The sequence below is a fragment of the Corella eumyota genome, chromosome 4 (genome assembly GCF_963082875.1).
Source record: "Corella eumyota chromosome 4, kaCorEumy4.1, whole genome shotgun sequence".
NCBI classification, from domain to species: domain Eukaryota; kingdom Metazoa; phylum Chordata; class Ascidiacea; order Phlebobranchia; family Corellidae; genus Corella; species Corella eumyota.
The window spans coordinates 15285704-15299812 of NC_137493.1; the positions used below are offsets into that span (position 1 = coordinate 15285704).

The 14109-nt window shown below is 30.8% G+C and overlaps 5 protein-coding genes across 5 annotated transcripts; 3 read left to right on the forward strand and 2 right to left on the reverse strand.

Moving 5' to 3' along the window:
- Positions 1-191: 191 nt before the first annotated feature.
- Positions 192-1754, reverse strand: LOC145751536 (serine/threonine-protein phosphatase 6 catalytic subunit). Its single transcript, XM_082567712.1, has one exon. It carries the CDS (start codon positions 1716-1718, stop codon positions 801-803), a length of 918 nt encoding a protein of 305 aa, XP_082423838.1. The 5' UTR covers positions 1719-1754; the 3' UTR covers positions 192-800.
- A 403-nt stretch (positions 1755-2157) lies between these two features.
- On the forward strand, positions 2158-3512 carry LOC145749845 (pre-mRNA-splicing factor syf2-like). Its single transcript, XM_082565716.1, has 2 exons — positions 2158-2597; positions 2834-3512. Exons 1-2 carry the CDS (start codon positions 2243-2245, stop codon positions 3190-3192), a joined length of 714 nt encoding a protein of 237 aa, XP_082421842.1. The 5' UTR covers positions 2158-2242; the 3' UTR covers positions 3193-3512.
- On the reverse strand, positions 3427-5355 carry LOC145749844 (methionine aminopeptidase 1D, mitochondrial-like). The gene is made up of 5 exons (XM_082565715.1): positions 5334-5355; positions 5117-5228; positions 4834-4969; positions 4595-4747; positions 3427-4181 (listed from the first exon to the last, which is right to left on the reverse strand). Exons 3-5 carry the CDS (start codon positions 4954-4956, stop codon positions 3531-3533), a joined length of 927 nt encoding a protein of 308 aa, XP_082421841.1. The 5' UTR covers positions 4957-4969; positions 5117-5228; positions 5334-5355; the 3' UTR covers positions 3427-3530.
- Positions 5356-7469: 2114 nt separating this feature from the next.
- On the forward strand, positions 7470-9687 carry LOC145750557 (uncharacterized). Its single transcript, XM_082566624.1, has 4 exons — positions 7470-7638; positions 8164-8286; positions 8610-8753; positions 9236-9687. Exons 1-4 carry the CDS (start codon positions 7606-7608, stop codon positions 9332-9334), a joined length of 399 nt encoding a protein of 132 aa, XP_082422750.1. The 5' UTR covers positions 7470-7605; the 3' UTR covers positions 9335-9687.
- A 255-nt stretch (positions 9688-9942) lies between these two features.
- LOC145750940 (adhesion G protein-coupled receptor E5-like) lies at positions 9943-14024 on the forward strand. Its single transcript, XM_082567010.1, has 14 exons — positions 9943-10015; positions 10212-10294; positions 10429-10566; positions 10782-10891; positions 10963-11083; positions 11504-11764; positions 11944-12060; positions 12199-12330; positions 12461-12570; positions 12677-12881; positions 13017-13152; positions 13367-13521; positions 13600-13770; positions 13920-14024. Exons 1-14 carry the CDS (start codon positions 9943-9945, stop codon positions 14022-14024), a joined length of 1917 nt encoding a protein of 638 aa, XP_082423136.1.
- Positions 14025-14109: the final 85 nt, after the last annotated feature.

Consider the following 14109-nt stretch of genomic DNA (forward strand, 5'->3'; position numbering starts at 1 on the left):
AGTAAAACACGTTTTAATCATTTTTTAAAAGCTATGTACATAATTGTTTTTATATTTATTATAAACAGAAAATGCTTTGCAGGATTGATTAAACAAATATGGCAACTTCTAAACTTCACAATGAGTTTTAAAATTTTTAAATAAGTTTTATTGCAAATTCATTTTAAAAATTAGGTTAACCAAATATAATAGTGTAATTTTAGCATTTACATAACAAACAATTTTAAACTTAATGTCATATACTATTAAAAAATTAATAAACTATAAGAATTAACTCAGTAAAAAACTTAAAAAAAAATGTAAATCATATAATACATTTCCATAGCGTTATAGGTTTAACACTAAAAAAAAACTAGCTTTAATTTGTAGTAGTAAAACCTATCTTCTAGAATAAATAACATTAAAAAATAATAAAATGAAGAAACCCTAAACAGTCAATGTGTGAGTATGAAAATATTACATTTAATGTGGCTAAGAAATTATATAAGCACATAATATAGCTGGCCAATTGTTGTTTACTATTATTGATGTGATTGCAATAAGCCACCTACATTATATTACATTTAAATATAAGCATCACAATATAAAAAACAACATGGCAAATGTTAAATATGCTACAAAAATTTTAAAAAAATGAATTTTCGATGTTAGTTGTTAGTTTTTTGTTTGAAGCTCTGATTTTTGATTTAAAATTAAAACTGACATGAACATTGGAAACTAAGGTAAAAAAATAAAACTGTAAGAAACTTGTTTAATGCCTTGACACAGTGTGTTAAAAGTTTTGAAAGTCCACAAAATGTTTATAGGAAATAAGGGGTTGTGTTCCTCTCTGGTATAACGCGCTGATTATCGGGAACAGCGTGAAACAATTTCGGTTCTCTTTCATTTTTCGAATTAACCATAAGTATAGCAGCAATATTGCCACACCGGTAACAATAATTTGGTGCAGACCAAACTGTTACCAATTTTTCGTCAAACATATACTTGTAACCTTCATGGACCAACTGGTGCGCTCGGCATATTAAAGATAGACCATTAAGGTGCACAAACTCATTGGTGACCTTACCGCCAAATAACCAACCAGCACCACGGGGTGATATTGCCCATGTATCAACATCTTCAGGGTCAGACCAGACAAGATCACAGAACGCCCCTTTGTGCGGTATCTCTTGTTGTCTGTCGATCGTACGGATTTGGTCAAGAGTTTTGACGTCAGGGGATAGCCCACCATGGACACAAAGAATCGTGGAATCAATGATAGCAGCAATGGTCAACAGATCAAACACTTTGGTGCAGTATCTCCAAGCATTTGCGTTACCATATTTAGTCTGGCACTCATCGTAGAAACCATAAACCTGTGTGATTTGTCTGCTTTCGTGATTTCCTCTTAGCAATGTAATCCTATTCGACCACTTGGCTTTAAGTACAAGCAAGTATGTGAGTGTCTCCAAACTGTAATATCCACGATCCACAAAATCTCCCATAAAGACATAATTCGTATCCGGTATTTCACCCCCATTCTTAAACAGTTCTAGCAAGTCATAGAACTGCCCATGAATGTCACCACAGATTGTGACAGGTGTAGAAACAGGTTGTACATTTGATTCTTCAAGTAGAAGGTCACAAACATGATCGCACAATCTTTTAAGGTCGTATTCTGGTAAATATTTGCAAGTTTTTGCAATCTCAACCATACGGTCCAAATCAATAGCAACCATATTTTAGAATTATATACACAGTAGCTTAGTCTTTACTTTAACTCTGTAAAGAAATACCATTACTGAATTATTAAAATATTTTGAATGGCATAAAACTAAGTGCGTTTTAAATAAATTTAATATAAAATTTAATATACAAACTGAAGTTATTAAGATTGCACTTATTGACCCTTAACCTGCAAATAAAATACAACGATTTCCGAACACTACCGGGCCGCCTGGTCTCCCTGTTGTAAGCAAAATTTGCAAATTATTGATTTAAATTTAAATTTCAAAATTACTAACTAATTTATTTTAAAAACAAACTGACAAAAACAGTTTTAAACCTACGTAAGTGTGCATGAATTTGACACTAATTCCTTTAAGTCCGAATCCTAATGAACCCGAAATTTGTTTACGCACCCTGTAAAAGGGAAATCCCCATTTCGTAAGCGCGTCATAGAAAATAAACTAACGTACAAAAGTAACAAGTAAACAGAAATAACTTTTGTAGTGTAAATCTCTTAAAAATCAAAAATTTAATTATGGAAAACGATGCTGCTAGCAAAAAAGAAGAATCAACGAAAGAAACACCCGGCACAAGTAAACCTCTGGACAGATTAGCGAGGTTAAAAGAGTTAAAATCACGTAGACAAGAATCGCGCCGACTTAACAGGGCCGAAGTCGTGGAAGAAGACAGGAAAAGTAAACTTCCCGGAAATTGGGAGAACCGACAAATGCGTGCCGAGTACAAACTGAACGAGATTGCACAACGCAAGGAATGTGATGCAAGTGGTAAGGATTACGACCGAGAAAAATTGATGGGAATGAGTGCTGTTGAGGCAGAAACAAGAGAAGCAAACAAGAAAAGAAAACATGACCCAGACCCCGGTTTTTCAAGTATGATTATTAAAATATTATACATTTTCTGTTTTTTTTTATTTTTGTATATATCTTTATCCTCGATGTAGAAAAGTCGAATGCACGACTTAAACATAGAGTTACATCAGTTACTTGACCCAGTCTCGAGTTGCCTGTGGCAGTTTGGGATATCATAGGCAGTTTGGGATATCATTATAAAGTCTTTATTTATTTGTCCATTACATGTTTTTTAAATATAAATTACTTTCTTTCAGCTTTTGATGAGGCAGGATCTCGGCTGTACCGAAAACTTGCCAAAAACATTAACCCCGACATGGAAGAGTACAATCGAAAAAAAGAAGAGATGGGAGAAAGTGCGTTTTACGCTGGTCTTAACACTTTGCTACCAGGCCAAGTGAATGATACCAAAAAGAACATAGATAACATGGTAAACGATCTTCTTGAGAGAAAGAAGAAAAAGAAGCCATACAGTCGAAGACGCACCCATGACGATGAAAAGGATATCGATTACATTAACGAGAATAATGCGAAACAAAACCGAAGGTTGGAACATTTCTACGGAAAATACACGGCAGAGATCAAGCAGAACTTGGAACGGGGAACAGCAGTGTAAAGAAACTATTTCCAAGTATTTTAATTTGTTAATACCTAGGGTCAGGTGACATTGCTTGCTTTAAAGCACTTTCACTATGGCCTAGCCATATATAGTTGTAAATATATTTGGTTAAAGTTAAACCCACTAATAATATTTTAAGTGAAGTGTTGTATATGATGTTGGATAACTGTTATCTCACTTATTATGAAATTACTCTTAAAATTGAGTTATATATATTTGTTGTACAGTATTTTTACTCGATGGCCATTTAAAAAGAATTTTTAACCAAAACTTAATGAAACATTAAATTTATTAAGTAATAAATGAGCAAATAAACACTGAAATTTAGTTTTATTTTACAAAGTCAAAATTTCATGACTACTATCAGTAATTAAAATGGTATGTTCGGATTGGGCAGATCGCATGTTGTCCTTCGAAACAATAGTCCAACCATCAGACAAAGTTTTAACTACATGAGACCCTTCCATTATAATAGGCTCAATGGTAAAGACCATACCAGGCAACATAGGCTGTTTATCTGGAAATAGCTGTCGGTAATGTCTGACATAAGGTGGCCCATGAAAATATCTTCCAATACCATGGCCCACAAAAGATTGACAAACACTGTAACCATGGGGTACAACATGTTTTTCAATGGTGCTACCAATGTCATCAACTCTTGCGCCAGGTTTACATATTTTTATAGCTAAGTCCAATGATCCTTGGGTTACTTCAATTAATTTTTTTGCTTTATCATCGATTTTACCGACTGGAAAAGTGTCCGATGTATCACCATGGAAACCATGCACAAACACAGACACATCGATGTTAATTATATCGCCATCTTCTAATTTTCTAGTATCAGGTATTCCGTGGCAGACCACATTATTAATCGACGTACAAACTGATTTGGGAAAACCTTTGTAGTGTAATGGTGAAGGGTAGGCACCATTTTTGATAATTTCATTGTGGATTTTTTGGTCAATGTAATCTGTTGTAACTCCAGGCTTTAAAATTGATTTAATTTTATTAATCTTTAAAACTATAACTTATTGGATATCAATATTCTTAACTTTTGTAAACCTTTCACTAAAAATTACCAATTATTCTTTTCATTACTCTTCACATCTATAACCGGCAGCGTGGTGTAGTGGTAAGAACACTTGCTACACCACATATGAGGTCGTCGGTTCAATCCCCACTGCTTTCATGCTGTACCCTTGAGTAGGGGCGCTATAAGCGGTATGAACTCCGGCTGAGCCAGCAATTAATCAGAAGTATAATTATATCCCAAACTGCCACAGGCAACTGGAGACTGGGTCGGAGTAACTGATGTTACACTATGTTAAGGTCGCGCATTCGACCTTCCCACAACAAGGATAAAGATATATAAAAAAAAATTTATAAAGTTTAGAGGTACCTCTATTAAAGTTTTAGCAAATTGAAGAATATCTCTGGCAAGCTGACAAGAATTTCTCATACTTTCAATATCTTGTTGTGTTTTAATATCAATTTCATTATTTTGCCTTAAATTTTGAAGTATATGAGGTCGATAGTCAGGAGCTTGTATTGTCTATAAAAGAAAAATAATTTCTTATAATCTATCTTCATAAAAGAAAATTTTTAACAATATTTAATATAAATTTTACATTTTCATACCTTTGGTACTGATAATGTACTGGTCACTAATTCAGGGGTCACTATTTTATGATTAATATTTTTTGATTTTGTTATCTGTTTTAGAGCATTCCACACAGAGGATAATGACGAATTAATTCTCATTATTATCTTTGCCCTGTAACATAAATACAGCGGCAATTTTTTTAACTGTTGTCCAATGGATTAGCAATTATTTTAAAAAAAAATTTTTATTAAGGCAAAAAATTTTTGAATATTCAGTTAAAACAGCAATTAGATTAAATAATTTAATGTTGTTAATTACCTTTAATTCTGATATTTTATTTGAAATAGTATTGCTAGCTCGCGTTGCTACCTTTTTTGAAACTCTCCCAAAACGCTCACTAAGTTCTGTGACAGTTACACCGTGATTTCTCCTTAAAATTAATTAAAGTCAAAATTAAGATTCAAAAATGTAAAGGAACTTCAAAAAGTGTTGTTTTTTGTTCAACCGAGGCAATAATAATAATACAAACTTTTACCTATCCTGATCGTGGAGTTCTGGTGAAAGTTGAATTTGGTACCAAATCAAAATCAAGCTTCCAAAACCAACCAAAAATACAATGTTAAAACGTCTAATGAAAAATTGCAGCAATTTAGATCGCTTTGGAGGTGGAGGCTCTTGTTTAATTCTAAATATACAAATTAGTAATAATATTAAATTTTAAAAAGCTTAAAGGGGAAATACAGTTTGTGCATTAAGTGATTTATATGCCATACTAATTTTTTTTTTGTATATTTCTTAATCCTTCATGTGTGAAGGTCGAATGCGCGACCTAGACATAGAGTAACAACTGTTAACCTGACCCAGTCTCGAGTTGCCTTTAGCAGTTTGTGATTTTATATAGATTATAATTGCCCGGTAATTATTGTCCTGAATAAATGCTGGCTCAGCAGGAGTTCATACTGTTTTTAGCATTACCTAAAGGTGCTTCAGCATGAGAGCAGTGGGGATTAAACCCATGACCTCATGTGTGGTGTAGCAAGTGTTCCAATTAATTAAATTTCACTTATATGTTAAACTTGTCATTAGTTTTTAGTAATAAAAAATATTTTGAAAAATAAATTTAACCTTTTAACTTGGGGCTCCAAACTGCTGTTTGTAGTTGTCTTTATTTGATCACTCAAATATCGAGTTTGGTTTGTTATTTTACTATGTCTTATACGAGTTCCAAACGTTAAATAGGATTGTTTAAGGCATGTACTATAAAACCTTATTAATAGCATTTTCAATTCTTACAAAAACAATAAATAAACAATTAATATTTTATGTTATAACAATTCAAAAAGATTGTTTTATTCAAACTATTTTGTAAACAACAAATAAAAGTCACGTAGTCTTAAAATAACGGGACTTACCCTAGGTTGACATTAAATATTTATGCACTTTTTATAATTTCTTTACAAAAAATACGAACACCTGTTATTAAATTCCTTTAAAATTAGTATTCATATGGTATTACTACCTTTAAACTTTACAAATCTTAAAAAGGTTTATTTAAATATAAAAAAAATTCTTAAAGTTATGTTGACCTCTGTCGCCCACTACCGGATCGGGATTTTCCTAAGCCCGGCAAAGAAAATCGAGAAAAATACAAGCTGTAAAAGTGGAAGATAAAGGACTGATTGTAATATTTATATTCAAGTAAATATATAACAAAGACGGTAATAAATAAAAATATTTAAGAAAAGAGTAAACTAACAAAGGTAATATTTAATTTGTTTATGTTTTTGTCATTTTAAATTATATTAAACTTGTAATATTAGTTTAATAATTACTTAAATTATACAATTATTAATGTACTGTTTAGGGAAGTAAATTTTAAGTTTTGGTTAATAAATTCTTTTTTTTGCAGTGCAACTGTTAAAAGATATGAAGTTTAAAAAAAATGACTCATTTGTAAAACTGTGTTTTTTTTAGGTCTGTTTGTCTGTTATTTTTCATTTGTTAGAAAAAAGATACCGGCAGCGTGGTGTAGTGGTAAGAACACTTGCTACACCACTCATAAGGTCGTGGGTTGAATCCCCACTGCTTTCATGCTGTAGCGCCCTTGAGTAATGCGCTATAAACGGTATAAACTTCTGCTGAGCCAGCACTTGATCAGCAGCATAATTATCGGGCAATTATAATCTATAATATCCCAAACTGCCACAGGCAACTCGAGATTGGGTCGGAGTGACTGATGTTACTCTATGTTTAAGTCGCGCATTCGACTTTCCCACATCGAGGATAAAGATATATACAAAAAAAAAAAACTAAAGATATACAAACAAACTTTTAGATATGGGTGTTTTTGATGATATGTACAAATTGCTAGAAAACGACTGTGCAAGAGTCCCTTTAATGTATGGGATAGGCACTGGCTTTGCATTTTCATTGTTGGACTTTACTATGAGAGGGATTCCTCGGAAAGCGATTGTTACGATGGCCGTTGTGTTTTTACCAGTAACTGTCGGCGGTTCTCTTTTTTGCGACTATACAAGAGTTTTAAAAACAGTCAAAAGTGAACAGTTTAAGGAGGCTCAACGCTATAAGCTTCTGACAGACGGAACTGAAAAAACCGAATACAAATAAATGTTTGATTTTTTATAATTTCTTTATTATTATTTGTGAACTTTAATTGTGCCTAGTTGTTCTCTGTTGTTTGAGATTGTGATAGCCTAGCAACAATTTTCATTTTTTTAGAAATATTAAAAATTAGTTATTTTAGTACTACATTTAATTTAATTTGAAAAGAAGAAATTTTATTTGAAATGGAGAAGGTGGTCGACAACATTGATACCAAGGTAAAATTTAAAATAAAGAACTTTTTTTAAAAACTGAAGTTATTAAACATAAACTAAACAATAATCTATTTAAACAACCTACTTTTTTGTATGGCCCTTAGCTATTTTTATTGTATATTTTAAATCACTTGCTAGGCAGCTCGGTGTAGTGGTAAGAACACTTGCTACACCACACATGAGGCCGTGGGTTCAATCCCTACTGATCTCATGGTGTAGCGCTCTTGAGTAAGGGGCTATAAACGGTATGAACTCCTGCTGAGCCAGCACTTAATCAGCAGCATAATTATTGGGCAATTATAATCTATAATATCCCAAACTGCCACAGGCAACTCGAGACTGGGTCGGAGTAACTGATGTTACTCTATGTTTAAGTCATGCATTCGACTTTCCCACATCGAGGATGGAGATATATACAAAAAAAAATCCACAAAAAATCAGTATTTAAATCCTTTTACAAATTTCCTTCTCACATTAAGAAAAAGGTTACAACAAATAATACCGTAAATTAACTTGTGTTTTCTGTAGTATGTTAAAACTGAAGAAAGTATCAGAAAAATGAATGAAAGATTGGATGGTTTTAATGACAGACTACAAAACAATGAAATACAAGAAGATGAAAAGGTCAACTTAACAAAAAAATTAAAAGAGGCAAGACATTTTCATCTAAATTGTTTGAATTTTTGGTAGTTAATTTCTATTTTATTGTGGAACTATATAGGTGGCGTGGTGTAGTGGCTAGAATGCTTAGTTAAGTGCGAAGTCGTGGTTTTAATCCCCGCTGCTATTATGCTGTAGCGCCCTTGAGTAAGGTGCTTTAAATAAAAACTTCAGCTAAGCCAAACCTAATCAGCAAGTCCACTTTAAACTGGGTCAGGGTAATAAATGCAACATTAAATTTAAGTGGTCGGGCTTCTTACATAGCAAATTAATTTATTTTTTCTTCTTTTTAAATAAAATCTTTTTGCTTTCAGGTGAAGGGAGATTTCGCTGAAATAAGAAAAGAAGCACTCGAGTTAGCTCAACTGCAGAAAGAAATGGCAACAGCATTTCAAGAACAAATTTTATCCACTGTTCAAACCTTACAAACTTTGACTGATAAACAAACCGCTTCTGTGGTAAGTAATCTTTAATTTTTTTGATTATAAATGCTTGAAATGTTGCCAACTTTTGTTTTATAGTTGACACCTTAAAAAAATAACAACTTTATATCACGCAATACTTGTACTTTTGTTGGTTAAAGACTAACATGGTCTACGAATATTAAATTTAAGAATATTTGGACTTAAGTTAAACCAAATTTGAGCACTTTAAAATGCTTTTTCCACAAAGATTTTTTCTATTTTTTGGCACCCCTAAATTTAACCAATTTTTTTTTGAGGTTGATGCAACGTATATATATATATATACATGTAAAGCATAATAGTCAAGGGTGCTATGGCATGAAAGCATTACGATTAGAACTAAGGACCTTATTTTGTTGTGCCCAAACCACTGAGCCATTATATATTTGTATTCATATAAAAAAACATTGGTAAAAATTTTATATAATGTATAACCTTTTGTGGAAAATAAAATAAAACTTAATTGTTTGTTTTAGAATTCTACAGAATCAGCAAATCATGCAATTAATACTCTTATTGGACAATCCAACGTTGCTGAAGCTTTAACAGAGAAATTAAAAAATTCAAGAGAATAAAAACTAATATTACAAATAATATAAATGCAAATAAGCAAAGTCTAAAAGGTCATAGGATATTTGAAAATTATTGAGTTTATTATTCCACACAACCAATGTTTTATTTTTATGTGTACTGCCATTTATCTAATAACTTGTGTGTAAATTTACCCTATTTTTTTGTCATTAACACCAAAATTCTTGATTTTTAACTTTTTTTTCTAATTAAAAGTAACAATAGGTTATTAATCATTGAAAAATTAATTGCATAATAATAAAAAGACCTATACAGGAAACATAGTAATTAATCTTTTCTATTTATTTTCTATTTGTTAAATTGTTTCTATTTACACCCTGCTTTTAAATTTGTTATATGTGACATGATTTTGTAAAGCAAATACAATAAAATAAACTAAAAAGCAGTCGAGTAATAAGTTTGCATTAAAGTTAAATAGAATTTATTGACTTTCTTTAAATATAAGTAATGTTGTTAATAAAAGCTTTAAAAATTTTGGTGGTCTTGAATTTTGCAGTAGCAGGTTTGTTTTAATCCAAACTATATTAAATATAAGTAACAAAAAAATTATTCATACCAGTTAAAAAAATTAGTGTTTAATAACATTTGTTTTATGAAAGGTTATGATGCATTGCTTAGTGGACAATGTCCAGCTTTAGTTTGGGATGACCCACAAACAAATACAAGTATTTCGTTCCCTGCTGGCTATAAAGGAAGCCTTACATACAGCGATAACAAATGCCCAAACGGTATCTCAACTTGATGTACAAATTTGCCAAAATTTTTTTTATTTTTTTATCACTTTAAAGTTTAATATAAATGATATACTAACATTACACACCAAGATTTTACAATCTTAGTTTTGAATATGTTGTAATCCAGGTAGACCTTTGGCTTCTAGATATTGTAATATTGACTTTGCATCAAAATTCACCACATTATCTTGTTTGAAAGACTCTAAGCAAGTATTTACAGAAGTAAAATCATTTTATTTAATTTTTTTGTATTAAAGCTTAACCAAATATAACATTACTTTTTATTAGTTATGTTGTATAAACTGGCTTAATAGCAAGTATTTTATTTTCTTAAATGGCCTTAGGTAAAATCTCTAACAAGAACATCAATCAGCATAAATCAACTAGGATTGGTTACCAAAGCAATCCAAAGCCCAACTGAGCTTTCAGAAGCCACTTCAGCGCTCTATGCAGTTGCAAGAGATTTACCTTTTACAGACGAGGTAATAAAACACAAACTAATATAACATTTAATTGCAGCAATATGCAAAACTACCAAGGGCAATACCGTGTTAGTATAACAGAATATATTTCTGTTAGGTTAATCTTTCCACATCAAAAAAATAATACATTATATAAATTTATTAGGCCTATATTGTAGTTTCTGTTATTAAGAGTTTTTTTTAAGTAATTTTCATTTATATTTTTTTATTTTTAGTTTGGTCGAAGTGCTGACATTAAACCTCCTATAATTTCTTCTGATATAACTTTAATGAATGTGTTCTATGGAATTAACAATCTTATTAATGCAAGTGAATCAATGCCTAGGTAAGCAACTAAAAATATATTAGATTACAGAATTGATTCTTAGTATTCTTAACAATCTGTTGTAAACGTAGTTTTGAGGAAAACCCTAACGTAACACAGGACCTTAGAGGGGCGTTAGATTTAGTCGCTTTCTCAGGAGCTTATGATGATTTTTTAATGAACCAAATTTCTTTAACCAACTTTTTGCTACAGGTAACAAAATTAATAAAAACAAAAATCTTAAAAAAGAAAACACTTTTTCATCCGAAGAAAATATGTTTACCGGCAGCGTGGTGTAGTGGTAGGAACACTTGCTACACCACACATAAAGTCGTGGGTTCAATCCCCACTGATCTCATGCTGTAGCACCCTTGAGTCAGGCGCTATAAACGGTATGAACTCCTGCTGAGCCAGCACTTAATCAGCAGCATAATTACCGGGCAATTATAATCTATATAACATTCCAAACTGCTACAGGCAACTCAAGACTGGGTCGGAGTAAGTTTCTTTATGTTTAAGTCGCGCATTCGACTTTCCCACATCAAGGATAAAGATATATACAAAAAAATGTTAAAAACTTAAAATATTATCAATCTAATAAAAAATCTTAATTAAGTTAGTTTAATTTTGCAGGAAATTTCCCCAACATTCAAACAAACAGACAACCAATCTTATGCTGATTTACATTACACTGGTCAGCTTTTCTCTGATTCCAATTTTAATGTTTCATCAGCAATGAGTTCACCTCTTTCTGTAACAGTTCCAGGCACTATTTTAGACAATCTTAATTTACAAGAAAATGTGTCATCCCAGCAAAATGCTACTGAGCTAGCTGTCAAGTTTTTGCTGTTTGACAACGATAAATTATTTCCATCAATGTATAATCCAAGCCAGGTAAATGTTATAAATGTTTCAAGAAAATTTTACCATCATAGTTAGATTAATTAATCTAGCAAGTTATGTTTAATTGATCAAATAATTTAAAATATATAAATTAGTTCCTAATAATATCTTTTACCTAGTTATTTTTAGACCTAAAAAGGAATTTTAAAATCCAAATTTTTTTTACTAAGATTTTGTCAATTAATGCAATACCAATGACAAGAGATAACTTTTCAACCCCAATCACTCTTGTTTTTAATAATTCAAAAATATTAAAAGAAACTCACCCACCTGATAACCCACTAAAGGTAAGCAACTAAAAAGGAAAACATAAAAAATAGAATGATTTAAAATAATTTTTAAAACTCTTCTGTTTAAAAATGTAAAATAATAATTGGGATTTTTCTTTTTCCCAATTTTATTTCTAAAATTTCTTTTATTTTTAGCGAGTTATATCCAATGTACATTGTGGTAGTTGGGCACAAGGACATTGGTCAATATCCACTTGTGAGTTAGTAAAAAATCGATCCATGCCAACTTGTCAGTGCTATGCATTTGGAACTTTTGCACTGCTTATCGTAATGTTTTTATTATGCTTTGTTTTAAGGATTAATATAGGTTTATATAATAATCTAGGCTTCTACAAAGGCTTATAGTAATTTTACGTCTATATTTTTTATTTACTCCTAATTTGTAAATAATTTTTAGAGCACAGATGAGGTCCTTACAAATGTTTCTCTTACTGTGATTAGTTACGTTGGGATGGCAATTACTCTGATATTGCTCATGTTGACTCTGTTTAATATATTAGTTGTGCCGTAAGCATTTGATGTTCTAATCTAAATTTTTGTTTTACACATCTAATAGTTTTTATGTAATAATTATCTCAATCATTTCATCAAAAAAACATTAACATTTTTTTAGAGAATTACGGAGGCGTAAAATAACTTTTGTGAATGCTAATATCTGTGGTAACTTAATTGTTCTTTATCTATTAACAACATTTGGAATTGGTGCAGTTAACTATCCTGTCTGTAACTATATTGCAGCTTTAATTCAGTATGAACTTCTTTGTTCCTGGGCTTGGATAACAATGAATTCATACAAAATGTTTGAAGACTTGTCAAGGGTTAACATTTGTTTATTTTTTTATCAAATCAGCATAATATACTAGCAACTAATAGTTATACATGATATTTTTATGATAAAATAAGATATAGCCTATTTACTGTTAACATCTTAATAAAAAAATTATATTGTACAGATTTTTGGTGGCAGCAGATTATCTATTACAAAAATGGTGATTACTGGATATTTTAGTCCATTTGTGGTTGTTATTCTTAATGTTGGGTTAACCCTGTTTTACTTGGATAAAACACAACCAATATTTGATATTGAAGGTAAAATATATTTTTATTATTGATTGGAAGTAAGATTTTAGGCCCAGTTAAATAATTTTAAAATTAAAAAACTAGCCTATGCTGTTTCTACTGTCACAGTTCTGTAAGTAGTCAATTTTTTAGTTTTAGAGGGTCATACAAGCACATATTTTAAAATTTTTCTTGGCTAAGTTTTTTAATATATAAATCTTGAATTTTGGTTCTTTTTATACAGATTTCCCAGTCTCACATTATAGGTCGCCAAGAATGTGCTGGCTACATGGGTATTCTCTTGAGCTAGGAGTGCTCTTACCTATTGGCCTAATGCTTATATTCAACATCATTCTATTTATTTCAGTTCTTAGGTCTTTATCAGTTAGATTTTCTGAAGTAAGTTTTTTTAAATATGTATATTGAATTCATGTGGATTTTAATAGGCTAAATATTGAACTGAAATTTATTTTTTAGATCAACTCGTTGTCAGAGAAAAAGGATTGCTGGCAGCAGTTAGGTATGGCAGTTTTGATTGGTATTACTATGGGATTGAGTTGGATTTTTGCTTATTTGTTGCTTATATCACCTGACCTGGTTTATCAAAGAATAATGAGTTCTATGTTTACCATTTTTGTATCACTTCAGGTATTACTATTTTATGTTTTTATTGGATTTAGACTAATGTTAGTTGCAAAAATGCAATACCTAATATTATTATAATTTTTAATGCATATTAAATTTAATAAAATATTGGGTATTAATTTTTCTTTAACAACATTTTTATTACTTTTTAGGGATTTGTTTTATTTTATCTGAATTGCTTTAGACAACGAAAAATTGTATTCAAATGGCTTTCTTCTTTTGGCCCTCAATCTGAAACCACTACAAATACCTTGTAGAAAACTTTATTAGAAAAATCATAATATTTGTTTTTTATTTTGTTTTAAAGTATAATCTATTAAGTTGTGAATTTTTAGAAGAAAT

What these genes read in the sequence shown, in the direction of transcription:
- LOC145749845 (XM_082565716.1), top strand. Translation starts at nt 2,243, where the DNA reads ATGGAAAACGATGCTGCTAGCAAAAAAGAAGAATCAACGAAAGAAACA. An exon ending in CCCAGACCCCGGTTTTTCAA is followed by an intron (nt 2,598 to 2,833) that starts GTATGATTATTA and finishes ACTTTCTTTCAG; the next exon opens with CTTTTGATGAGGCAGGATCT.
- LOC145750557 (XM_082566624.1), top strand. Translation starts at nt 7,606, where the DNA reads ATGGAGAAGGTGGTCGACAACATTGATACCAAG. An exon ending in TAACAAAAAAATTAAAAGAG is followed by an intron (nt 8,287 to 8,609) that starts GCAAGACATTTT and finishes TTTTGCTTTCAG; the next exon opens with GTGAAGGGAGATTTCGCTGA. An exon ending in ATAAACAAACCGCTTCTGTG is followed by an intron (nt 8,754 to 9,235) that starts GTAAGTAATCTT and finishes TGTTTGTTTTAG; the next exon opens with AATTCTACAGAATCAGCAAA.
- LOC145751536 (XM_082567712.1), bottom strand. Translation starts at nt 1,718, where the DNA reads ATGGTTGCTATTGATTTGGACCGTATGGTTGAGATTGCAAAAACTTGC.
- LOC145749844 (XM_082565715.1), bottom strand. Translation starts at nt 4,956, where the DNA reads ATGAGAATTAATTCGTCATTATCCTCTGTGTGGAATGCTCTAAAACAG. An exon ending in GTACATTATCAGTACCAAAG is followed by an intron (nt 4,748 to 4,833) that starts GTATGAAAATGT and finishes TTTCTTTTATAG; the next exon opens with ACAATACAAGCTCCTGACTA. An exon ending in TTGCTAAAACTTTAATAGAG is followed by an intron (nt 4,182 to 4,594) that starts GTACCTCTAAAC and finishes TCAATTTTAAAG; the next exon opens with CCTGGAGTTACAACAGATTA.
- LOC145750940 (XM_082567010.1), top strand. Translation starts at nt 9,943, where the DNA reads ATGAAAGGTTATGATGCATTGCTTAGTGGACAATGTCCAGCTTTAGTT. An exon ending in TAACCAACTTTTTGCTACAG is followed by an intron (nt 11,084 to 11,503) that starts GTAACAAAATTA and finishes TTAATTTTGCAG; the next exon opens with GAAATTTCCCCAACATTCAA. An exon ending in CCATTTTTGTATCACTTCAG is followed by an intron (nt 13,771 to 13,919) that starts GTATTACTATTT and finishes ATTACTTTTTAG; the next exon opens with GGATTTGTTTTATTTTATCT.